The sequence below is a fragment of the Peromyscus californicus genome, unplaced genomic scaffold (genome assembly GCF_007827085.1).
Source record: "Peromyscus californicus insignis strain IS unplaced genomic scaffold, ASM782708v3 Scaffold_14__1_contigs__length_90479793_seg_2, whole genome shotgun sequence".
Taxonomy (NCBI): domain Eukaryota; kingdom Metazoa; phylum Chordata; class Mammalia; order Rodentia; family Cricetidae; genus Peromyscus; species Peromyscus californicus.
Window position 1 is genome coordinate 26,310,001 of NW_026294436.1, and position 25,431 is coordinate 26,335,431.

At 39.9% G+C, this 25,431-nt stretch overlaps 1 protein-coding gene across 1 annotated transcript in view; it reads left to right on the plus strand.

Annotated features, from left to right (window-relative positions):
• The window catches only part of Aspm (assembly factor for spindle microtubules), a 55,169-nt gene extending 36,039 nt beyond the window's left edge, over positions 1–19,130 (plus strand). The window contains exons 18-27 of the mRNA XM_052737101.1: positions 1,895–5,788; positions 7,126–7,292; positions 9,779–9,872; positions 12,496–12,645; positions 13,450–13,641; positions 13,763–13,955; positions 14,088–14,242; positions 15,385–15,561; positions 16,969–17,144; positions 18,891–19,130. Coding sequence (XP_052593061.1) covers positions 1,895–5,788; positions 7,126–7,292; positions 9,779–9,872; positions 12,496–12,645; positions 13,450–13,641; positions 13,763–13,955; positions 14,088–14,242; positions 15,385–15,561; positions 16,969–17,144; positions 18,891–18,993 — 5,301 coding nt within the window. The 3' untranslated portion in view covers positions 18,994–19,130. The remainder of the gene's footprint in view (positions 1–1,894; positions 5,789–7,125; positions 7,293–9,778; positions 9,873–12,495; positions 12,646–13,449; positions 13,642–13,762; positions 13,956–14,087; positions 14,243–15,384; positions 15,562–16,968; positions 17,145–18,890) is intronic.
• Positions 19,131–25,431: the final 6,301 nt, after the last annotated feature.

Genomic DNA, 25,431 nt, shown 5'->3' on the forward strand with positions numbered 1-25,431 from the left:
CAAAAAAATTACTTCTTTGACTTTATATACAGTCATCTATATGTCTCATACACAGAGAATTTGTTCTAGGTCCCTGGCATATTCCAAAATTCTGTATATAAACAAGATTGTTATAAAATAGCATGATATTTTCATTTTCACAGTAACCAGTGTACTTAGCATCACTGGACTACCTCCTACAATAACTACTCTTCAAGAGTCATTGGCTTTAATGTCTAGAACATTATGTCAAGAAACGAGGAAAAAAACTCTGTTAAGCACATTTTCTTTTTTTCTTTCTTTTTGGAACATTACAACATTTGGAACATTGTGAACTGCCTGATGTGGGTGTTGGGATCCAAACTTGGGTTGTTGGACCTGGGTGGCTGAGCCATCTCTCCAGCCCTTAGCATGATTATTTAATTTTATTTATTTATTTATTTATTTGTTTATTTTTGTTTTTTTTAATTAAGAAATTTTTTATTCATTTTACATACTGACCACAGATCCCCCTCTCAACAACCCCCCCAGCCTCATTCCTCCCAACCCCTCCTCCAAAAAGGTATGGCCTCCCATAGGTAGTCAGCAAAGCCTGCCTGGTACATTCAGTTGAGGCAGGTCAAAACCCCTCCCCCTGCATCAAGGCTGTGCAAGGTGTCCCACCATAGGTAATGGACTCTAAAAAGCCAGTTCATGCACCAGGGGTAGATCCTATTCCCACTGCCAGGGGCCCCTTAAACAGACTAAGCTGCACAACTGTCTTGCTTATGCAGAGGGCCTAGTTCAGGCCCATGGAGGCTCCACAACTGTTGGTCTAAAGTTCATGAGTTCCCGATAGCTTGGTTCAGTTATATCTGTAAGTTTCCCCACCATGGTCTTGATGTCCCTTGGCTTGTAGAATCTCTTCTCTTTCTCATCAACTGGACTTTTGGAGCTCGGCCCTATTTAAGGGATTTATTGATTTCTTCCAATTTTTTGTCTTTTTCTCAATTTCTTCAAGGAAAATTTTCATTTCCTCTTTAAAGGCCTATATCATCTTCATAAAGTTATTTTTAAGGTTGCTTTCTTCTGCTTCTATGTTGTGATGTTCGGGTCTTGCTGTTGAAAAACCCCTAGGTTCTGCTAGGGTCATACTGGTTTTTATGTTGTTGTATGTATTTTTGGACTGGCATCTACCCATCTCTTCCTCCAATTGGTACAAGAACCATCTGTGTCAGAGGGAGCTGCTCTTGGTCCACTCTGTGCTGGCTGTGTCTGTGTCTCAGGGGGCCACTCTCAGTCCAATAGGGAGTCTTGGTCCAATCAGAGTTGGTGGATTCTGTGTCTCAGGGAGCTGCTCTTCGTCTTATCAGAGTTTTTGGTCCTCTTGGTCTAATCAGAGCTGGGGGATTCTTTTGTTTCAGGGAGCCACTGAGATCGCAGGGGGATGGGTGGGTTTGGGACAGGAAGTGGGTCTTGTAGATTGCAGGGTCTGGTCCAATGAGGGGTATTGGTGGGGATGCCTGCCTACAGGAGTCTTCCCTGCTGGTCTGCACCTGGGTCAGCGATGGGTGGGGGGAAGAGGGCACGGGTTGTGTCCTCAGTGTCTGGGTCCTAGAGACAGGACTTTTGGGATGGGAGAGGAGACACTCACCTCTTGGTCCAGTCAGAGCTGGAGGATTCTGTGTCTCAGCTAGCCTCTGTGTCTCAGGGAGCCTCTGAGGCCACAGGGGGATGGGTGGGTTTGGGGCAGGGAGTGGGTCTTGTAGATTATAGAGTCTGGTCCATGGGCTGTTCATGGGGATGCCTCTTGGTCCAATCAGAGCTGGCCGCATGGTTATTTTAAAGCAGAATGCTGGAAAAATGAGCATTTTTTGAATGGTAGGTTCAGAAAGCTATGTCTATTTTACTTCATTTCCTTTCTTACCTTTCTCAGGCTTATTGGAGAAGATACTCCACCAGAAAACAGTTTCTGAAGTTGAAATACTATTCAGTCATCCTTCAGTCTAGGATAAGAATGAAAATCACTCTTACATCTTACAAACGATACCTTTGGGCCACAGTTACTATTCAGAGGCGTTGGCGTGCTTGTTTAAGAAGAAAACAAGATCAACAGCAATTTGAAATGCTGAAATCTTCAGCCCTTGTAATCCAGCTTATGTTCAGAAGGTGGAAGCAACGCAAGCTGCAGCTGCAGACTAGAGCTGCAGTAACATTGCAGCGAGCTTTTAGAGAATGGCATTTCAGGAAACAAGCCAGAGAAAAATCCGCTGTTGTGATACAGTCCTGGTATAGAAGACATAGGGAAGTGCAGAAATATATGTATATTAGGTCTTGTGTTGTAGCCATCCAGAGAAGATTTCGGTGCTTTCACGCCCAGAAGTTGTATAAGAGAAGGAAAGATGCTGTCCTGACCCTCCAGAAGCACTACAGGGCGTATCGGAAGGGGAGGCTAGCACGCGCTGACTACCTGCGAAAACAAGCTGCCGCCATTCGGCTGCAGGCTGCCTTCAGGAGGATGAAGGCTCGCAATTCACACAGGCGCATGCGAGCCGCCTATGTTCTCCAGTCCTATTGGAGAATGAGACAGGAAAGACTTCGATTTTTAAACCTTAAAAAGACTGTTATCAGATTGCAAGCACACATAAGGAAACATCAACAATTACAGAAATACAAGACTATAAAGAAAGCAGCTATTATAATTCAAACTCGTTTCCGAGCTTCCGTCTCAGCCAGGAAGGTTCTAGCATCTTATCAGAAAACACGGTCTTCAGTCATCATTCTACAGTCTGCATATCGAGGGATGCAAGCCAGGAAAATGTTTAGTCATACTTTAACATCTGTTATAAAGATTCAGTCATATTATCGGGCTTATACATCAAGAAAGAAATTTCAGAGCTTCAGAAAGGCCGCGATAAAGCTGCAGTCAATTGTCAGGATGAAACAAACACGTAAGCGGTATTTACGTCTAAGAGCAGCTGCACTATTTATCCAGCAGTGGTACCGTTCCCAAAAAACGGCTGCACAAAAGAGAAAAGAGTCCATGCAGGTGCGAGAATCCTGTATCAGACTGCAAGCATGTTTTAGAGGATGCCTTGTCCGAAAGCAGATGAGGTTGCAAAGCAGAGCTGCCGTTTCTCTGCAGTCTTACTTCAGAATGAGGAGAACGAGGCAGCGGTACCTGAAGATGTGCAAGGCAGCTGTTGTCATTCAGCATTTCTACCGGGCCTACAAGGCACAAGTCAGTCAAAGGAAGACGTTCTTGCAGGTCAAAGCAGCCGCTGTTTGCTTGCAGGCAGCTTTCAGAGGCTACAGAGTCCGCCAGATAGTCAAGCAGCAGTCTACAGCTGCTGTTACAGTGCAGAGGGTTTTTAGAGGCTACAGGCAGAGGAGGAAATTCCAAAGAATGCTTCAGTCTGCGCTGAAGATTCAGAGATGGTACAGGGCACACAAAATTGCTTATGACGTGAGGACACAATTCCTCAGGACAAGAGCGGCTGTAGTCTCTCTCCAGTCTGCCTGCCGTGGCTGGAGGGTTCGGCAGCAGCTCAGGAGGGAACATCAGGCTGCGGTGAAGATCCAGTCCACTTTTAGAATGGTCCTGGCCCAGAAGCAGTTTCAGTTATTAAGAACAGCAGCAATAGTCATCCAGCAGCATGTCAGGGCATGGGCTGCAGGAAAGAGGCAGCGCTTGGAGTTCGTTGAACTCCGTCGTGCAGTTCTGGTGTTGCAGGCTACATGGAAAGGAAAGACACTAAGGAGACAGATTGCCCAGCAGCACAAATGCGCTGCCCTCATACAGTCATATTACAGAATGCACGTTCAACGAAGGAAGTGGAAGATCATGAAAACAGCTGCTCTTCAGATTCAAGCGCATTACAGGACTTACAAAGTTGGAAAAGAACAGCGCTGTTTATATTTGGAAACAAAAGCAGCTGTAGTAACTTTACAGTCAGCTTACCGTGGTATGAAAGTGAGAAAACGAATAACTGAATGCAACAGAGCAGCAGTCACTATACAGTCTAAATTTAGGGCTTACAGAACCCAAAAGAAATACGCAAACTATAGAACTGCAGCTGTTGTCATTCAGAGATGGTATCGGAATATTAAAACTGCAGCCCAGCAACATCAGGAGTATCTTAACTTCAAGAAAACAGCCATTAAAATTCAAGCTGTTTATAGAGGTGTTAGAGTGAGAAGACATATTCAACACATGCACGTGGCAGCCACACTTATTAAAGCCATGTTCAAGATGCACCAGTCGAGAGTAAGATACCACAGGATGAGGGCAGCAGCTTTTGTCATTCAAGGGAGATACAGAGCGTACCGTCTAGGCAAAACTCAGCGTGAGAAGTACCTGGCGACTCTGCGGGCCATTAGAACTCTTCAGGCAGGTGTTAGAGGAGCGAGGGTTAGGCAGACTGTGAGAAGGATGCGGATCGCAGCAACACTCATTCAGTCGTGCTTTAGAAGATACAGACAGCAAGCTTATTTCCAGAGGTTAAGGGAGGTGACAAAAATGGTCCAGCAGAGATACCGAGCGGTGAAAGAAGGAAGCATTCAGTTTCAGAGGTACAATAGACTGAGGCATTCTGTAATACTCATTCAGGCCGCCTTTAGGGGACTGAAAGCTAGGAGACATCTGAAAGCCATGCACGGAGCTGCCACACTCATTCAGAGGAGATATAGAACTCTACTGGTGAGAAGAAGATTCCTCTCTCTCAGGAAAGCTGCTGTTTGGATTCAGAGACAACACCGTGCAAATCTTCACACCAGGTACCACCGGCAGTTTCTGTTGGAAAAGGCAGTTACTAAGATCCAGTCCTCATACAAAGGATGGGTGGTGAGGAAAAGGATGCAAAAGATGCACAGGGCTGCCGCTGTGATCCAGGCCACCTTCCGAATGCACAGAGCCTGTGTGAGGTACCAGGGTTTGAAGCAGGCCTCAGCTGTGATCCAGAAGCAATACCGAGCACACAGAGCTGCAAAACTGCAGAGGCAGCTTTTCATCAGACAGAGACATGCTGCTGTGATCCTTCAGGCGGCCTTTAGGGGCATGAAAACCAGAAGTCAGTTGAAGACTATGCATTCTTCTGCAGCCCTTATTCAGAGTCAGTTCAGAGCTTTAGTAGTAAGGAGGAGATTCGTTGCCCTCAGAAAAGCTGCTATATTTGTTCAGAGGAGATATCGAGCCACCATTTACACCAAGCATGAATTGCACCAATTCCTGCAGTTACGGAAGGCAGCCCTTACAATACAGTCCTCTTATCGAAGACTGGTGGTAAAAAGGAAGTTGCAAGAAATGCACAGGGCTGCAGTTCTCATCCAGGCTACTTTTAGAATGCACAGAACATATGTTAGGTTTCACACTTGGAAACGTGCCTCGATCATAATTCAGCAGCATTATCGAACATACAGAACTATGAAACTACAAAGAGAAAAACTTAACGGACATATCGGACAGTGGGATTCTGCTGTGGCCATTCAAGCTGCACATAAAGGAATGAAAGCGAGCCAGCTTTTTAAAGAAAGACACCGTGCCGCTGTCATAATACAGAGCACATTTAGGAAGCACAGGCAGCACTGTTTCTACCAGAAACTTCGGTGGGCAGCAAAAGTGATACAAGAAAAATATAGAGCAAATAAACAGAGACAGCAAGCTCTTCTGCTCAGTGCCTGCAAGGAAGAAACAAGTCCTAATCAGATACATTTTCAGGATTCAAACACTACAAAACAAATTCAGCACCAGCATGAGGCTGCCGTGATTATACAGAAGCATTTTAGAGCCTTTCAAGCAAGGAGGCATGTGGAGTCTGAAAGAGGCTTCCAGGTAAGTAAATGTGCCACATAAGCACCTGGCTGCCTGCCACACTAGAGTCACTCTGCCAAGTGCATGTGCTAAAGCTGTTGATTGAGCAAAGAAATACATTTTTTGTCGTGGTGGTATAGCATTATTATAGATCAGGTTTGAAAGGAAAGAAAATGTTACCAATTCAGCAGACATACCCTTCATGGCCACAGGGATCAGATGCAAGAGTTTGAGATGATGATGAGCTCAGGATGGAGCACCAGACTGTAGTGTCTCACAGGTGTCCCATCTGGATGTCTACTAAGGCAGTTCACTGTGTCTGGAGGTCAGAAGAGCAGTGGATTTTTTTAGTTTGTTTTGTACATTTTTATCACATACTGATAATCGAACCTGTGGAAGGATATCTAGGAAATAGAGTGCCTAAGACTTGGATCTGGAGAACATAAGAATTTTAAGAGATTGAGCAAAGTCTACATGAGCCTAAGAAAAAAAAGAAGAAAACTAAGAACTTGGTATCAACAAGACAGGGATTAGGGGAGAATAGGAAGTGTGATCAAATTCCAGATGCTGTGAATCAGTGGGTGTTTTAGTTTTTAGTTAGGACCACATCAGTTACATGACAGCAAAGCCGAACTAATCTCATACAAAGTCAACTGAATTATATTTTATACAAATAGACGGCTTGGGAGCTATTTCATTTCACAGGATATTTATAAATATTAACTATGATAGTCCTACCATTTGAACTGTAGATCAACAAGTATTTAATTTCTCTGGTCCATAATTTCTTATTTTGTTACTATAAGGATTAATCATTTTTTAAATTTTTAATTGAGTAAGTTATATGTATCACTCTCACAAAGTTGCCAGAATAAGAAAATCTGGCTGTCCTTTCAAAATTCTGCTGCAGGCAGATCATATAATCACAAATGAAAGTGAAGAGGGAGCTGTTGCTCTTTCTCTGCAGAAAGTAGAGTTTATCTTATTTTTGTTCTTCTGGGTGTATTGAGGACAGTGAGCGTCTATCTGGCTTTCAACAAATCACACATAGCTTACAGTTTTAAACTTCCTCTTAGGCTGTGCGGAAGTGAACTGGCAGCCAGCCACACAGTGTGTATGATCAAGTGTATGCTGCACGTACACTATTGTAATAGCCACTGCCGTCAAAATGCTCACTGTGTGTCTTTCTAGTAAAGAGGCAGAATCCAACTTGATTTTTACAATTAACTTTTTGTTTCCATTAATTGCATATTAACTGTTTTTATATATGCAATTACTATAATATTAATTTCATAATATTTCAGTTTATAATCTTAGACCAATACTGTATCCTTATTGTATTTATATGCTTGATATAGGCTGTATGGAAGAAGTATAAAGCTAAGAAATACTTATCCAAAGTGGAAGCTGCCTGCAGGATTCAAGCTTGGTACAGGTGTAGGAGAGCACGCAGGAGATATCTAGCTTTATTAAAAGCTGCTAAAATTATTCAAGGATACTTCTGTGCCAAGCTGGAGAGAATGAGGTAATGTATTACAACACTATGGAAGTGTTAGTGTCTAGGTAAAGTAACACTGTTTATTTTCTTTTAAATAAATTTAAATTGCTATCTTCCATTTATATATTTTTTAAAATTGTGTATATGTGTGTGTTTGCACAAAATATATCTTTTGAACTTAGTTTTTTATGTAAAGTATAACTTTGATAGTATAATTTAGTAAAACATATGTATGTTCAAATCTAGAGGGATGAATGTAAGAACAGAAGATTGGAAAGTGAGTGAACTGGTCCAGTATTGATTTCTACTTCCTTTGTTGTTTTAGCCACTGTGGTAGAATATTATTTTAAGGTGTGTTACTTTTGTTTATGCTCTGGAACATTTGTTTAATGATGCAAAGATGTGTTACATTTGTTTGATTAAATAAAATTAACCTGTGGTCAGGAGGCTGCGTCAGCAAGTAGCTGACAGGAAGTAGTAGGGGGGATCCAGGTGGAGAAGGGCTTTTAAGTGGGGGCTGGGAGAAGGACGCCTGGCTTTTTGGGAGACTGGAGCAAGGAGAAGGAGGTGAGGTACTTGCTATTCAGCCTTTGAGCAAGCAGAATTCCACCTCAACCTTTGAATCTTGAGTTCTTTAGAGGGACAGAGATTTAGATAAGCTCCCTTGTAGCTTTGAAAGAGTGGGTTCCTGTGGGAACAGAATCCCCTCAGGCTGCAGCCCTTGCAGCCGAACTGCTGCTGGTAGCAGCAAGGGCAAGTGGTAGTGTTCCTTAGTTATGATAGAAAATAAATTAGGTGTAAAACTTTGAATTATTTTCTCTGAATATGCTAACTACAAATAGACAGAATATTGTAAATATAATTCTTACTTGGTAACCGTTTTTGTTGTGTATAGTTTTACTATGTTAAAGTTAAATCCTTTTTATTTAGACAAAAAGGAGGAAATGTTGTAAAATATTATTTTAAAATGTGTTACATTGCTTATGCTGTGGAATATTTGTTTAATGATGCAAAGATGCGTTGCATTCTTTTATGTTGCATTTGTTTAACTCTGTGAAGCTGTGTTACTGTGTCTGTCTAAAACACCTGATAGTCTAATAAAGAGCTGAATGGCCAATAGCAAGGCAGGAGAAAGGATAGGTGGGACTGGCAAGCAGAGAGAATATATAGAGGGAGAAATCTGGGAAAAGAAGGAGAGGAGGATTTCAGGGGCCAGCCACCTAACCAGCCATGGACTAAGAGTGAAGCTAGATTTACAGAAGAGAAAGGTAAAAACTCAGAGACAAAAGGTGGACAGGATAATTTAGGAAAGCTGGCAAGAAACAAGCCAAGCTAAGGCCAGACATTTATAATTAAGACTCCTCTTTATTTGGGAGCTGGGTGGTGGGCCCCCCAAAGAGTAAAAGACTTAAAAAATAAATAAATAAAACAAACAAACAAAAAAAAAAAACAAGCCACTGGCAAAAATTGTTAGTGTGTGTGTGCAATGTATGTGTGAGTGATAGGGAGAGACAGGTTATCACTGTCCACTTGTTTTTTGAGGCAGGGTTTTTCCCTGAGCTCACCAGTTAGCTAGAGTGAGTACCCAGCAACCTCTGCCTCTGCTTGTCTTCACATCTCAGTGTTAGGGTTATAGGCATGCTCAGCTTTGTCTGCGTGCCCAGGATCTGAATTCAGGTCCTCATGCCTGCACAGCAGATACTTTACTGTTGAGCCATCTGGGTTTTGTTTTTGTTATACAATGTATTATTTTCTATCTCTTTATCCTTAATGATGAAGAGCCTGATTATCACCTCTCTGTACAGAATTTATTTTTCTATTTCTACTTAATTTCAAAAATGTTCATAAAATTTTACTAGATAGCCTTTAATTTTTTTTTATGCCATAGTGTAAGAATTTTTCTTTATCCAGAATTGATGAGCCACTGCATCAGTAATTGCCTAAAATTTACTAAAAGGGACCTTCAGAGTTTGAGGAACTCCTTGACCTATACTGCTGGGGAAATGGGTTAATATAATATGCAGGTGATGTTTACTGTCAGTATTAAGGTATATGCTTGTATTTTCTGTTCCAAAATGGTGAGCTTTTCTCTCAGCCTTTCTAAGAATCATGGTGGTAAGAAAAACTAGTCATTCTTTTACTCAGTTTCAAGTTCATGTCATGGAGGCAATCTTTCCTTTCCGATAGTGTCCCTTTCTCTTTTGATCAGTCTGATTCAGTCACCACCTCCTTCATGCAGGAATTCTTCTAATTCCCAATAAGACTTTTGAAAAATGTACAGAACTCTTTGTCCTATTAGATTTCAGAGTTTATATTTTATATAATAGAAGATTGTTCATTGCAAAACTGGCTCTCATTGTATGTGTAAAAATCTGACTGCTGGAGGTGAAGTACAAGGTACACATTTACATTTTACATCACTCCTTTTCTTATGTTTTCTTTCTCCTCAGTACTGTGGGGCAACGCTGACTAGATTAAACAGATTTCAAATTACTTTCTAATCTCCTTTTCAGGTTCTTGAAGATGAGAACATCAGCAATTATAATTCAGAGGAAGTGGAGAGCTACACTCTTTGCAAGACTAGCTCATGAGGAGTTGATTTTAAAAGTAAGTATAAATAAAAGTCAACTCATTTACACAGACCCACATCAAGAAATGAAACAGAAAAAATGTTAAAGGTTGAACTGTGCATTTGTTTTGCACACATCTATTTTAGTCCATTAAAATTACGCTCACTTATTACAATATGATTTTGCCAGTATGTTATGTATAAGTGTGTGTGTGTGTGTGTGTGTGTGTGTGTGTGTGTGTGTATGTATGTATGTATGTGTGTATTAAATAATGTATTCTCAAACTTGAAATTTTCATGGTTACACTGAAAGTATGTTTCAAGAAAGAACAGAAATATATTTTATATAGTATAAGTCAAATATTTCGTAACATGCTTTCTAAGCCGTAGTTGATCTGTTTAAAGTATTTAAGCAGAGTTTTAGAGTAACTGTAATGCCCATGATCGGTTAGTAAATATAGCTTTTAAAATTGCTATGTATCAAAATTAGTTTTTGCATACATGATTTATATTCATATAATATTCATTCTAGCTACATAACAATTGTTTTTACTCTGACTACCAACAGTTAATATATGCCAGGCAGATAATGGATAATAAACTTTTATGGTAATTGCTATTGCTATGATCATGTTAAATTCTAGAAATTGTTTAGAGTGCTAACTCGCTGTGACTGATTTGTGGGTATGGGAAAATTTGTAAAGCCAACTTAGCTAGCTTAAGTGGATTCTAACCATACAGTTTTAATTGTGTGAACTTATTTCTGAAGATATTATATGATTGAGCAATCTAAGGAAGGTGGTGGACAAGCTGTGTAGTTCTTTTTTTTATATTTACTTATTTCTGGGTAGGTGTGTGTGCCTACTGTATATATGTGCACTGCATGCATGCAGGAGCCATATAGATCACAAACATGTTGGATCCCTTGAAACTGGAGTTGTAGAAGGTTGTAAGCCACCATGTCAGTGCTGGGAGTCAAACCCAGGTCCTCTGTCAGAGCAAGTGCTCTTAACCACTGAGCCTTCTCTCCATCCTGCATTGTAGCTCTTAAAGCCACAAACAGCTTTTTCTGTGATTAATTTCTAATGACTACTGTGCATTTCCCATTGTAGCTTGTGCTCTCATCCAGTGGGTTTGTCTTGTAATAATGTTCTTCTCTCCTTCCACTCACACACAGTGGATGAAAGGGAGAGAGCACCTGATAGCTATTGATCCTAGCTTGTACATTTCTTTTCTGCTGTAGATCTGTGTGGTTTTAGAAGTAGTATTTTTATCACTTTCCTGTGTCCAGGAAATAGGGCATTCTCAAACTATGAAAGTAAGGAATATTATGAGTATAGCACCTCACTTTACAGTGAGAAATCCCAGAACTTCTAACATGTTGAAAATCTTATTCCTGCCTATTAATGTTACTTGCACTTTTTTTCCTTATGAAGTCATCGACCTGCCTGTTTGATTTGATACAAGTCCATTTGAGAGATTATAAGGGGGGGCGGGCAGTCCCCTCTACAGCAGAGAGCCGTTGCTTTGATCATACAGAGACATAGGGTGTCTGGGAAGCGTGGAAGGATGAAATATATCAAATTTAAAAAGTGTACAGTTATTTTATAAGCATTGGTGTGTGGCCAGTTAGTAAGGAAAAGAGTAAGTATTTTAGAGCACAATCAAAGTATTTGATGTTAAGTGGTGATAAATTTCGGATTTTGGAGAACACTGTCAATTCAACTTGCAGAGCCATCTAACAAGGTCATTGGTTGTCATAGATTTTGTTGTTGTTGTTCCATGATCTTATTTCTTCCCGCAGATGGATGGTTACACCAAAGATCTAAAATGGATTTTTAAAAATTGTTAATGCAATAACACTTAACAAAAGAACTGCCAAGAGTGTGTGGGCTTTGTGTGTGTGTCCGGGGGGGGGGGGGGGGGGGGGGGGAGCTTTGTGTGTGTGTGAGACCGATTTTCACACAAGTAGCCTTTTGCCTCTCCAGCAACTCTAAGAACCGTTCCTGTGATAGCCACATTGTCACCAAGGAATCTTTTCTTTTAGGAAGGCCATGACACTGGGGCTAAGAATATGTGAGCTCCTGCATAGAAAGAAATTAATCAGATTTGCAGTTGAAAGGGAGAAATCTTGTATTCATTCAATCTAAATCAGAAATCGAGAGTCAAAGGTCCCGGTAGAAAGCTTTACGAGAGCCCTTCCTTGTACTTGTGCTCCATTATCTGATGCTGGAGAAATGAAATTTGTCAGCGTTCATATCTCGTTATCTTAACATCTCTGCTTGGAATGCTGTAATCTTTACGAACCTGATACCTGCCTCTCCCTGAGTACTACAGATCTGCCTTAAATACTGTCTTTCAGTAAGCTTGTTAACCTAAAAGCTGTTTTTCTTTAGTAAAGGGCCCCAAATTCTGCGTTTGTATCTTATTATATAAGATTATGTTATTATGTTCTATATTATGTTAGAACTATTGTATAGTAAAGAATTATAATTACTTTGAATTAAAATGAAAGTGACTCCTAATTAAGTTAATACATTTTGTTTATATAGTTTTATATGCTTAGACAAAAATACTTTTTATCTATGTATTTTCTGCTTTAAATTACATTAATGTATTTTGCCTATTTTTCTATTGGAATTTTTTCTATCTGTGCTTTAGGTTTCAGAAGAGAAAGCCAAAAATCGACTTCTCCACTTTACAGCAGCTGCATACTGTCACATGTGTGCTATTCGAATCCAACGAGCATATAGAATCCACGTGGCTGTGAGGAATGCTAAGAAGCACATTCATTCAGTCATCTCTATTCAGGTTAGCTTGCCCTCTGCATTCAAACAAAAGATAGTATTTTTTTGTTACTCATTTTTCAATGCGCTCACGTAAGGTCACAGAATATTTAGGCTGTTAAATTGTAGCTCACAGGATGAGTTAAGGGTTAGAAGCTGGCTGATGTTTTGTGGGCCAGAAATAGAGTGATCATCCACTGATACAATTGTACTCATCCACATCCCCACTCCGTGGATACTTGTTTCTCTCAGCCTTGTCCGCCAGTGGCCTCGGAAGACATGCTGATTTTGCCACTCTAATGAATGGGAATGGAATTACGTCCTTGTTTTGATTTACTTGCTTGCTGTCATTTCTAGTTTTTTCCAATTTATTAGTCATTTAAATTTTTACCTGAGTATTGTTTACTATTTAAAATATTTTAATGCACTTAGCCTATTTTTCTAGTTGATACCATATTGTAATTTATAGAGGAGAATTTTTTTTTTGTATACACTGATATATATTTATATATAAAATATTGGGGTAGAAAACAACTTGCAAAATGTGGCAGAGTTTGATAGAACCCATATACATTGTAAACTGTGCCCACACGTATCCAACAAGAACTAGAAAGATTTGCTCCAAGTGGAGTAAGAAAATGATGCCACAAGGAGGATATATCAATATTCCTTTCACTTTTTTGTATATAAATGTGTATATTCATACATGTATATGCATACATTTATGAACATCCATGCATAGAAATTGTGTGTGTGTGTGTGTGTGTGTATTTACTCAATTTACTCACATACATTCTGAAATAAAAGTGAAAAACCATGTTTTGAATAGAGATGGTTTCGAAGAAGATTGCAACGCAAGAGGTTTATTGAACAGTATCATGAGATCATAAAAACTAACCGTGAAGCTCAAGAACGTGGGCACCGGCAGAACAGGGCTGCATTGGTGATACAGAAGGCGGTGCGTCACTTTCTCCTGTGCAGAAGACAGGAAAAAGTCAATAGCAGTGCCACTAGAATTCAGGTAAGGTAAAGTCTAGTTTTAGCCCAAGGTTATAATCAAGAGTTGCAGCTTCAGTTCAAATGTAGGTTCAAAACGTGACCGCTGTCATCTTTAAGTGACTCTGTTATACCTGTTTGTTAAGGCACTGTGGAGAGGCTACTCTTGGAGGAAGAAAAACGATCGCACAGAAATTAGAGCTATCCGGCTGAGCCTGCGAGCTGTCAATAGGAACGTAGAGGAGGAGAACAAGCTCTACAGAAGAACTGCGCGTGCGCTGCATCACCTGCTGACGTACAAGCACTTGTCTGCCATCCTGGATGCTTTGAAGCACCTGGGTGAGTTCACTGTAGCAGTGCCATGTTTACCAGTGGGGACACGTTTCCTAAGAATGGGGAATAATACCCTGTTTCTCAAATTGTGTTTTGTTCCTGTGAATCGCCCTATTTATTTGTTTGCTTTTCTCTCAGAGGTCGTGACCAGATTATCTCCACTTTGCTGTGAGAACATGGCTGAAAGTGGAGCAATTTCTACGATCTTTGTTGTGATCCGAAGTTGTAATCGAAGTGTTCCTTGTATGGAAGTTGTTGGATATGCTGTTCAAGTGTTGCTGAATGTAGCAAAGGTAGCTTTCTGTTTTAATAATAAAATATACATTGTCAAGAAATATGACCCTGCAAATTAAACTCTTATGTTTGCTCATTATTAGATCAGGCTTCTTTCTTAAAATTCATTTATGTTCAAGAGTCTTCCTAGGGCTAGGAAAAAAGTTTAATCTATCAATATAGGTGTATATGGAAATACTAGTTTTTATATGATTAAATTTATTTTGCTCATAACATATGATTACCATTTACTATCTACATGCTAGTGATTTACAAGTTAGTTTTTTATAACTCTCTAAAGTAGTTCCTGCTCCATTTCACAAAGAAGATAGAGAAATAGGACTTACTCCAGTTACACACTGGCCAGGCAGTAAGAGGGAAGACTTCCTCCTTGGCCCATCTCCTGAACCACCCTCCTGTGTTGATGAGAGGTGGTGGATGCCAGAGTCTGGATTTTAGTTCTGGATCTGTGTGTTGTTGCAGATTATATAGAGTGTCTTCACTTCATGCTTTGCACCTGTAAAGTGAGTGCCAGCACAGGACCGCCCTGGGTGTAACTGAGAAGACAGTCATTACACAGGCACTTCTTCAAAGAGAGCACAGTGTCAGCTAGTGATGGCCTGTTATTTTAGTGCTGTGTACATTTCAATGTGAATCTAATGACATGGTTGGACAAATGAGCCATTGAAAAATGTATTCTAGACTCAGTATTAAAATTACCATTTTATTTTATAGCATTTTCTTCTTCTCAAATAAATACTCGATAGCTAACTGGATCTTCTCTTTACTCTCATCTTACCCTATGGTAATCATGGAAAGTTTCCTTATGAGAGTCTTAAATAATGATCTTTAAAAGCTTCTTTTTCTACTTCAAGATATTCTCTCTCTCTCTCTCTCTCTCTCTCTCTCTCTCTCTCTCTCTCTCTCTCTCTCTCTCAACTTGGGCTCTGATTCACTTTAAAACTGTAAAAATGGGTGGGGTAAAATGATTAAGATGGGAATGTATGTGTGATACGGGATCAGAACTAACGAAATGTCATCATTAAATCCCTTTTACTTGCTGCAGATGCTCCAAACATTTGGCTCTAACCTTATTTTGTGGTTAGCCTGTTTAAAGGCATGTGCTTCTTGTAAGTTTTAACTTTGTTCTGGTCTATTTAAGTATGAGAAGACCACCTCAGCAGTTTATGATGCTGAGAACTGTGTGGACACGCTGCTGGAGCTTTTGCAGGTGTACCGAGAGAAGCCTGGGGATAAAGTTGCCGAGAAGAGTGCGAGCATTTTCACGAGAACTTGCTGTTTATTAGCTGTGCTGTTGAAGACGGAGCATTGCGCTTCTGTGAGTAGTGATCGGTTGCCTTTCTCCTAGACTTTTAATGTCTTTGACTTGTATATTTTCTTTAGTTGTCACACTAATGTAGAGCTTTATGTGTATTCAAACCTGTTTTATTCGATGATAAAAATGAATTCACACAGACATTTTTCTAGTCATAAAGAACCTGACTCCAGGGCTGGAAAAATGGTTCATTAGTAGAGCACGTGCTTAGTATGCACATGGACCTAAAGCTCAGTTTTTAAAAAAGGGAAAGCTAAACTCTGAAAGTAAAATTTATTGCATCCATGTAAGCAACTCACTGGGAAGAACAACACATCCCAGCATGTTAGGGGCCAGGTTTGTGTATCTGTCCTAACCCTGTCCTGCTGCTGTTCCCATGTTTAAATGTCAAGCTTTTTAGTGCTGAGACCACTGAGCATCCAATTATAGCTGTTGACACAGAATAACCATAGCTTGTACCTATATTATAGCTTTTTTTTCTGAGTAGATTGAGAAGCAATTTAATATTTTATACCAGAGAATATTTTCAGTGTGAGTTTTGCTGTGGTTTTAGTTTTGGCTTTTGTGTATGTTTTGTTTTGAGACAGAATCTTACTTATGTAGCCCTGGCTGGTCTAGAACTGACTGTAGACAGGCTTGTGTCACCAAGCTCAGCTTTCCCACGCAGCTTCTATGTCATTCTAGCTGCTGAGAGAGAATGAATTTGGGAGAGCATGTGTGGATAAGGGAAACTTCAGGAAGGAAGGAAGTACAGACTGAAGTGTGACTCCAATTGTCTTAACCAATAAAAACCCAGAGTCAGATATCAGGGTGAAAGCTGAAACATCAGAGAAGCAGAGCAGCAGCCACTAGACACTTCTCAGACCCAATGGGCAAGTTCCTATCTCTACCAATCCTCAGACTGAATGGCTGACAAATCCTGTCTCCACCTGCCTAGTGCTGGAATTAAAGGTGTGAGCCACCACCACCTAGCTCTGTTTCTCTTTTAGACTGATTCAATCTCCTGTAGCCCAGGGTGGCCTTGAACTCCTGATCTTCCTGTTTCCTCCCCTCAAGTGCTGGGATTAAAGGTGTATGCCACTACTGCCTGGCCTCTATGGTTAACTGGTGGTTAGTTCTGCCCTCTGATCTCCAGGCAAGCTTTGTCAGAACACCAACAAAATATCATACAACAGCAGATGTGCCAGCATCATCTGGGTTTGTGTCAGTGACAGGAAGAGGTTCTTTTTGGGAAAATTTACAAGACTTGGTATCTGCACGTGATGGGTGGATTGACTGAAGTCTTTCCTTTCTACATTGCTCCTGATTCTTAGAAGCAGAAAAGCATAGTATTGATCCTTGATGATTTCCTACAGAGAAATTTAATTCTTACTAGTTTTTAACAAGTGTTAATTGTCTCTTTTTTTTTAGGATGTACAAAGCAGATCAAAAGTTATTGATCGTATTTATCGCCTCTACAAACTTACAGTTCCTAAGCATAAAGTGAATTCGAATACAGAAGGGTTATTTGATAAGCAGAAGCAGAATTCCTGTATAGGCTTTTCTTTTATACCAGAAAGATCTGTGAGGACCAGAATGGTTTCAAGGTAAGTGGTTAAATGGGGTCTGCAGTTCCATGTATGATGGATTCATTTAATAAATATTTACATTTTGAACAGGAGGAGAACACTGGCTCAGTGGAGATCTAAGTACATAATAAATCATCATTGCTATGGCTTTGGGCATTGCCTAGTTACTCAAAAAATGCCCTGTGTTAAGTAGCTAAAAAAGCATGCTAGGAAGCTGGTTTTAATTGTCACTTATTTTTTTATATTAAAGTAAGAATGCATTATGTATCAACTGTCAAAAGTCCCTCTTAGCCAAAATGTCAACCTCAACTCTTCCCGTAATTACCCCAACTTTCTAAATTTCTTCTCCTAGATAAGATCTTTGTAAGCTTTGTATTAGGTTTTTTGGAATGCTGTAATAATTACCAGAAGCTTGGTGGGTTTAAGCAATTATCACTGGTATATAATGTTCATATTGAGTTCCTGAAAAATGAAAAGTAAAGAAAAAGTTGGAAATTATGACAGAATGGGAAGCATTCAAATCATGGAATTTGTTTTGGGCAAGTCTGAGAACCATTGACACAGAAGCGAAATGTCAATAAGCCATTAGAAAACCAGCTCTGTGGTTGAGCAGGAGAGCCAAGGTAGCAACAGGAATCAAAGTATCATTAGTTTCAGGGTCTCTTTAGCATGGTCAGATGAAGGTGACCCTGGGTTAGAATCATGTTCCATTTTGTCAGTGAGATTGTTCCATTGTCTGTGTGTGCCACATTTGGTCTTCTTATCTGTGTCCAGATTCTCTAATTACTTAACAGGAAGGAACAATAAGATAGGAGGGATTGCTTCCAGAGGATATGTGTCTCCTCCTCCCCCATTTTTTCAGTCACTGACATGTGTGATTGTAAACTCAAATTCAGAAGTGCCTGAGAGGGTACCGAGACATCTGAAAATAAGCACGGAATAAAGTAGTCATCGTTGTGGAAAGAAGCGTAACTCTAGGAAATTTCAGATGCCCCTTTGAAACATGGACTTGACCAAGATGCAACCCAGATTGTAGTTTGCGTTACTGGTATTCATCTGTGTAGGAATGGAAAAGCAGACATTTTTATGCACTTTGGAACACAGTTGGATTTTTCAGATGAATGTTATAAGGGGAGAAATAAAGTTGATAGCATTTTCAAAGTAGATTATTGACATACCGATGCTAATGAAGAGTGCAGGCACTCTATCCTTACTAACTACAGTGGATGCTTAAGGTTGAAGGAATTGGAGGTCCTGGTGAGGTGGGAAATTTGGTTTAGAGGCTTCACTAAAGCACATGGCGTGATGGAAGTCAGAAGTGGGATTTGTACAGTGGAAGTCTAAGTTGAGACTAAGGCTCAGTGGCTGTGTGGTTTCTATGAAGACAAAGTGTAGTTTGTGCCTGTGAGAAAGGACAGTTGAATGGTTAAGGAAGTACTGACAGTATACAAGGGGTGGCGGGGTGAATAACATGGCCCAGGCTGTTGGCTCTTTGATCATATATGGATGCTGATGTTACGAAGAATAGTGGCAAGACCTCAGAAAAGACTTAACCAGTTTCACCAAGAATATCACCTTGAGAGTTAACAGGTGAACCGGAAAGGCATTTGTGGAGACAAACAGCAGAAAACTGCAGAGGCCAGCATCAATTTTTAGAAATAATATACAGGTAGTAATAAGCTATGGTGGGAAGCTCTCCCACATCTTAAAAGTAACTCTTTTTAACAAACACTTCATTGATGCCTTTTTTCCCCCCTTAAACAGACTTAAGCCACAGTGGGTTTTGAGGCGTGACAATGTGGAAGAAATCACAAATTCATTGCAAGCTATTCAACTGGTGATGGATACCCTTGGCATTCCTTATTAGTAAATGGAAACATTTTCAGTGTTGGACTATAAAAAAGAAATCTTACGCCAATCATGGATACGTGGAGCAGTTTTTACTTTCAGTGTAAACTTTTGAAATATTACTTTGTATAAAATAAAAATATATATTACAAGTTACTGAGTTGTTTATGAAATTCTTCGTTTTTACTGTTTTTTTTATTATCGAAGTTATAAGTTAATTACATTTTTCCTTCCATTTTCTTCCTCCAAACCCTTCCATATGCCACTCCTGCTCTCCTTCAAATTCATGGCCTCTTTTTACTAATTAAGCATGTATATGTGTATTTCTCTATGTGTGTATATTTCTAAATAAAACATGTTAAGTCCCCATTATGTTACTTGTATGTGTGTGTTCAGAGATGACTAGTTGGCAGTGGCTCTAGGCATAGCAAAGCCTACTTTGTCATGATTACAATATTTGTGTCTGTCAAATTATTTCTTTGAATGTGATATTCATAAAGGAAAAAATATCTCTAATTTATACATAAGTTGAGGCACACTTTTAAAGCAAATACTGGAAATTGAAGATGAGTCTGCAATCTTATATGAGAGAATATAAAGTAACCTCAGGTACCATATGCTTTAAATTTCCTTTTTCTCTTAGTTTTCTGTTGCTGTAAAGAGATACCATGACCACTGCAACTCTTATAAAAGAAAGCATTTAAGAATATATTAAGAAAGCATTGGGGCTTCCTTTCAGAGGTTAATCCATTATCATCATGGCTGGGAGCATGGTGGCATGCAGGTGAATATAATGCTGGAGAAGTAGCTGAGTTCTACATCCTGATCCGCAGACAGAGACTCTGGGCCTGGCATGGGCTTTTGAAATGTCATTGCCCATCCCCCCAGTGGCACACTTCCTCCAAGAAGGCTACGCTTAATCCAGTGGTTCTCAACCTTCCTATTGCTGCCGCAATTTACGGTTCTTCATGGGTGACCCCCCAACCATAAAATTATTTTGTTGCTATTTTATATCTAATTTTGCTATTTTGAATCATAATGTAAATATCAGATATTCAGGATTTCTAATGTGAGACTCCCAAAGCGGTCATGACCCACAGGTTGAGAAGCACTGATCAGGTTCTAATCCTTTCAAATACCACTCCCTGTGCAGTATTCAACTCTGAACCTATGGCGGCCGTTCTTATTCAAACCACCACACTGTTGCTGATACAAAAATAGCCCACAAAAGAACTTAAAACAGTTTATTTTGGCTTGCAGTTCAAGAGAGTAGTCTATCACAGCAGTGGAAACTTGAAGCAGTTGGTCATGTTTCACCCACTGTCAAGAAGCAGCGATCAATGATGAATGCTTGTGTTTGCTCTCCTTTTTATATAGTCTAGGATCTCAACCTAGGGAATGGCTGCAGTGGGTAGGTCTTCTCAGTTGCTGCAATCAAGATAATACCTAATGGGAATGCCTGGAGACATGTTTCTCAGGTTATTCTAGGTCTCACCAAGTTGACAATTGAGATTAACCATTACAACCTGGAAGGTGCTCTCATATGCATCTTTTGTTGGCAAAGCATTCAATTAGATGAGCACAAATTTGCTATTACAATATCACAGCTGGACTTTTTAGACACTAAAATTCTGAACTTTGGGTGAATTGGGGTTCAAATTTGAAAGTGATTCAACTTTAAAATTGCTTTCTTTACTAGTATCTGATCATTCTAGGGCCATGGGGAGTTGAAAGGTTGCAGATATGGAGCCAGTTTATCTTCAACTACCTTTAACCCCCTCATACCATTCATTGCCCACCTCTATGTGTGTTCTAACATCCTTTTCACTCTAGGATTAAGCTTTGGGCTGTCTTCATAGAAAACCACTAGCTTCTAGCAACCTAGAAGCTAAGACTCCATCAAAAACGTCTGGTGTTCACAGCTGAGTTTCATTGCTGTAACTTAGCTCCCTACAGTCCCACCTATGTACTTGGCAAATGCTCTCATTTATGATTTTCTTTTGCCACTATAACTCTATAAATCTTATTAAACCTCTTCTATGTTGGAACACGTTATTCAGCTACGACCAGAATCCATGGTCAGCCATGATCATAGATATTTGGCTCACTATAAATGACTGCCTACTCCGTGTAAGATGAAAGCTGTACTTTCTGTTGACAGAGTGAACTTGTGTGAAAAAAAAAAATCGTCAGGAATTCCTGAATTATATACAGGATGTGTGAAGCCTCCAGGCTATGGAACACATTCATATGTCAGAAGGTTGGTGTGATCCATCTCAAGGACAATGTCAGCAAGGATTATCTAGATTTTATGTGCATACTCAAATTTTAGACTATACTCTGCCATGTCCCTTATAGTAAACTTGTAAGCTTAAGTTACCTGCTTCCTTGAGCTTTGTGAGTATTTATACCAACCCATAAAATCCTGAGAAGGGCATTGCTGGAAACCTTAATTTATGGTCAAATTAGAAGTATAGATAACATGGTGACCCGGTGTCTGAAGTGTAATGCATAGTTTTTGGAGTTTTTTAAACTGGTTCATGATTTAATTGTAAGATAGCTAGTTGGCATGGAAACTTTTCCATATATTTGGCGTTATATGTTGAATATAGAGGAAGACAGATGGGGATGTACTGTGTATTTGTATGTGTGTACAGTTTATTTTTATTTGAACTGTAGTTTCTGTGTATGACTAGGTATTGTCAGCTCAAGACAGTCTGCTGTAAGATGCTCAGTGCTCCACGGTGGACACACTATAGACACACATCGCACAAATACACTAGCTATACTACAACGTAAAGAATAAAAGCATAGCATTACAAGGATAATCAGGACATAAAGCCAACAAGAAAATAAAACAATAACCAACAAATTAGTTAATTAAAAAATTATTCTTTGAAGTTTTCAAACTTACAGTGTATATTGATTATATCCACCCACTGTCTTCCTCAAACCCCCTCAGTACCTCTCACTCTCTTAACTTGATGTCTTTTAAAAAATTGTTAACTCCAGAATCCAGTTAGTGCTTTCCATATGCACACAAGGGTGTGGTCTTCCACAGGGGCATAGCAACCTACCAGTAGTCACATTCCCAAGTGAGTGACTCCGGCTCCCTCAGCAGCAATCAACTGCAAGTAACTCCTCCCATGGGGTGGAGCCTTTGGGGCCCTTTCCCCATCCATGCTAGAGCTTGACTGGCCTAATTTGGTGCAGTTCTTGTGCACGTAGCTCCAGCTGTTGTGAGCTGATGTGTGTAACAACAGTGTGCTTTCCAGAAGTCAGTATTTGACAGTTCCCTTCTGCTCGGCCACCTTTCCCATTCCTTCTGACTCTTCTGTAAAGTTTCCTGAGTTGAATAGAGGAAGGTTGATATACATGATCTGCTCAAGATTTGAGTATTCAGTTTTGTTGTTTGTTTGTTTGTTTTGTTTTGAGACCGGTTTCACTGTGTTTTGTAATCCTGGCTGTCCTGGAACTACTTCTGTAGACCAGGCAAACTCACAGAGATCCACCCACCTCTGCCTCCCCAGTACTGGGGGGATTAAAGGCATGTGCTGCCACCACCCTGTTTGAATACTCAGTTTTTATACTGGGCCACTTTCCATTACCTACTGTAAAAAGAAGCTTCTCTAACCAAAGTTGAGAGCAGCTTAGATCTAAGCATATGAACATAAATATTTAGAATGTGCCTTGACAGCCTGACCATTTAACAAAACCACAGGTTCTCCCCAGGGCCTATGATCTCTGCATTCCTGGGCTTTGACCATGCTTCCTGTACCAGGCATGAAATCCCTGCTGTGGTACAGACCTCAGTCCAGTCAGAAAACTGCTGTTTACCATCTCACTATTGTGCCATGGGACACATCTTACCCGTATGTCAGTATTGAAATATGCAGGGTCTAGTTCTGGGTAAGACCACTGGTGTTATTTTCTCCCCTGGAGCCTGCATAGCACCTTCTGGCTCTGTATCAGCCAACCATCAGAGTTTCCCAGTCTGTTTCAGGTTGATTTCTCTGTATCCTGTATACAAGATGAGTGGTGTCCTCAGCAGCAGAGTCTTACATTTAATTATGGTGGGCCACCAAGAACTGGCAATAACCTATGTTTGAGGGTGCCTTGGGTTTCACTGACCAATAACTCAGAATTATATCCCATGCCTAGCACTGAGGATTTCATTTAATGACCCATGTCTTCTGGGAGAAGCAATGTCAGCCACAAAGGTACTCCATGTATATATAAAATATTTATATATAATTAGCCTACAAACTAAGGGATTTCCATAAAGTGTTTTCACATACCTGTTAGGTTGTAGCTAACCTGTTGCCTACCATCTCCTATCCCCAACCACCGGTTCCCCACTTAAACCTTTAGTTCCTAATATTTCCCCCTTTCATGTCAATTGTGTTCTCCTATTTGCTCTAATTGAATATTCCTTGAGTTGCATGACCATAGATCCCCACATAACTTTTGTGTACCCTTCATTTGGCTAAATCCGCCAATACCTCATTTCCATACACCCCCAAACATCTCCAGTACTTGAACCTTCCTGTCCCCAGTACTGCCTCTCATTTGCTTTCTTTTTACTTCCCCTTGCCCCAAGCACCTCCCATTCCCCAAAGTGGCCCATTCCTAGATTGCTGGCTTCAACATACAAAAGACTCAAAGCTAGGAATTAATATTAGAGAGAACAGGTGCTGTTTGTCCACTGTGCATCTATAACCTCAGGATGATTTTTTTTTTAGTTTCATTCATCACAATAGCAATTTATGTCTTTTGATTATTGTAAATGAAAATGGGCAAAAATCTTTGATTTTGAGAACAATAGAGTAGGGACTGGACAAGAGGGCTTAATAGATAAGAGCATTTGCTGAGAACCTGGGTTTGTTTCACAACACCCATTCATAGCCATCCGTAACTAGAGTTCCAGGCACCCTCTTCTGGACTTTGTGGGCATCACACATGCATTTATGTGGTGTACATATAGGGACTGTATAAGGAAACACATACACGTAAAAATCTTCTTAAAAATAATTGAAGAAAATGGTTAAATGGATTTTATAAAACCACAACTATCCTGTCTATTATGTAGGAGAAACTCACATTGATTTAAGGATACAAACAGGCTGAACAAAAACATTCCATTCAAATGATAACCAGTGGAGAGGAAGTGTGATTACAGCAGACAAACACAATTTGAATATAACAGTCATAAGCTGATAACCAGTAGCATGCCTTTGGGCTTCAGAACTGTGAACTTAATAAACACTATTTTTTGAGTACTGAGCATCAGATATAGCAAAACAAATTGGATTATGATACCCATCAAGACTGAATCAGGAAAAATTAGAAAAACATTTAAGCAGATTTAAACTGGATGAGAAATTGAAAACAGAAAATTTCCCAAAGAGAAGCTTTTCTAGATGGACACATGGGTGGTTTCTACCAAATGTTTTGAGCTGAACTAAACAATCTCACTTGAATTATGATTATCCACCCAGAAAGAAGCAAAGAAGTTTCCAAACTCTTGTAACGCCAGCAGCACAGGATACCAAAGCCAGATAAGAATATCCCTGATGAACACATAAGTACCAATGGGAAACTGGTATATGCACCAGCACACTGAATGGAGTATACTCCACTGCTTTGCTCTTGAGATGCAAAGATACACTAACTTAGGAACCTAATCAATATACTACACCACTGACAAAAAATGGAAGAACAGTACAATAGTGTGCACTGGTATGTGTTGTATATGACTTCCAAATGATAGTGTATAGGACCCTTAATTCTGCAACACAGTAGTTTTCAGATTTGAGGCCTGGTGGGAAGCATCTGGGCTGTGGAGACAGGGACATTATGACTTGCCCATAGTGGCCATTCAAGACTTTCTCATACATGAGTGATACTGTAATGGCATTCATCTGCCCACTTCCCACAGAGCTCATACACACCGAATTTTGTGCCTTACTGTTTTTGATAACTTCCTGTCATATAGTTTGAGACAAGGTCATTTATGTCTTTGGGGACTGCAGTCCAAACAATGTATTTTCACATCAGGTCTCCATTACCTCACGATCCTAAGTTCATCTTTGCTCTGTCAAAGCTGGTAAACAACAGTGGGCAGGTGAACTTTGCCCTAGGAATATACAGTTGGGAATCTGAGTTCAAATGTACCCTTCTTTATTCGGACTGTGTGTGTTACTTACACTACTGTCATTGTTACCTTTGCTGCTTTATACGTTCTTATTGAACTCAGAATAAAAAAGATTGTCAGCTAATACCAGGACATTATTTTAAATTATTTGAGAATATTTTAAGTGAAATGTTCGCTTGTTCCAAAGGTGCCTAGACAGACATTGTAATTATTAACTTGTTTTCTCAGAAGTAGTGTGTACTTAGTGATGAGATCATGGGCACTTCGGGATTGTAAAAATCTTCATGAGCCATGCAACTGAAG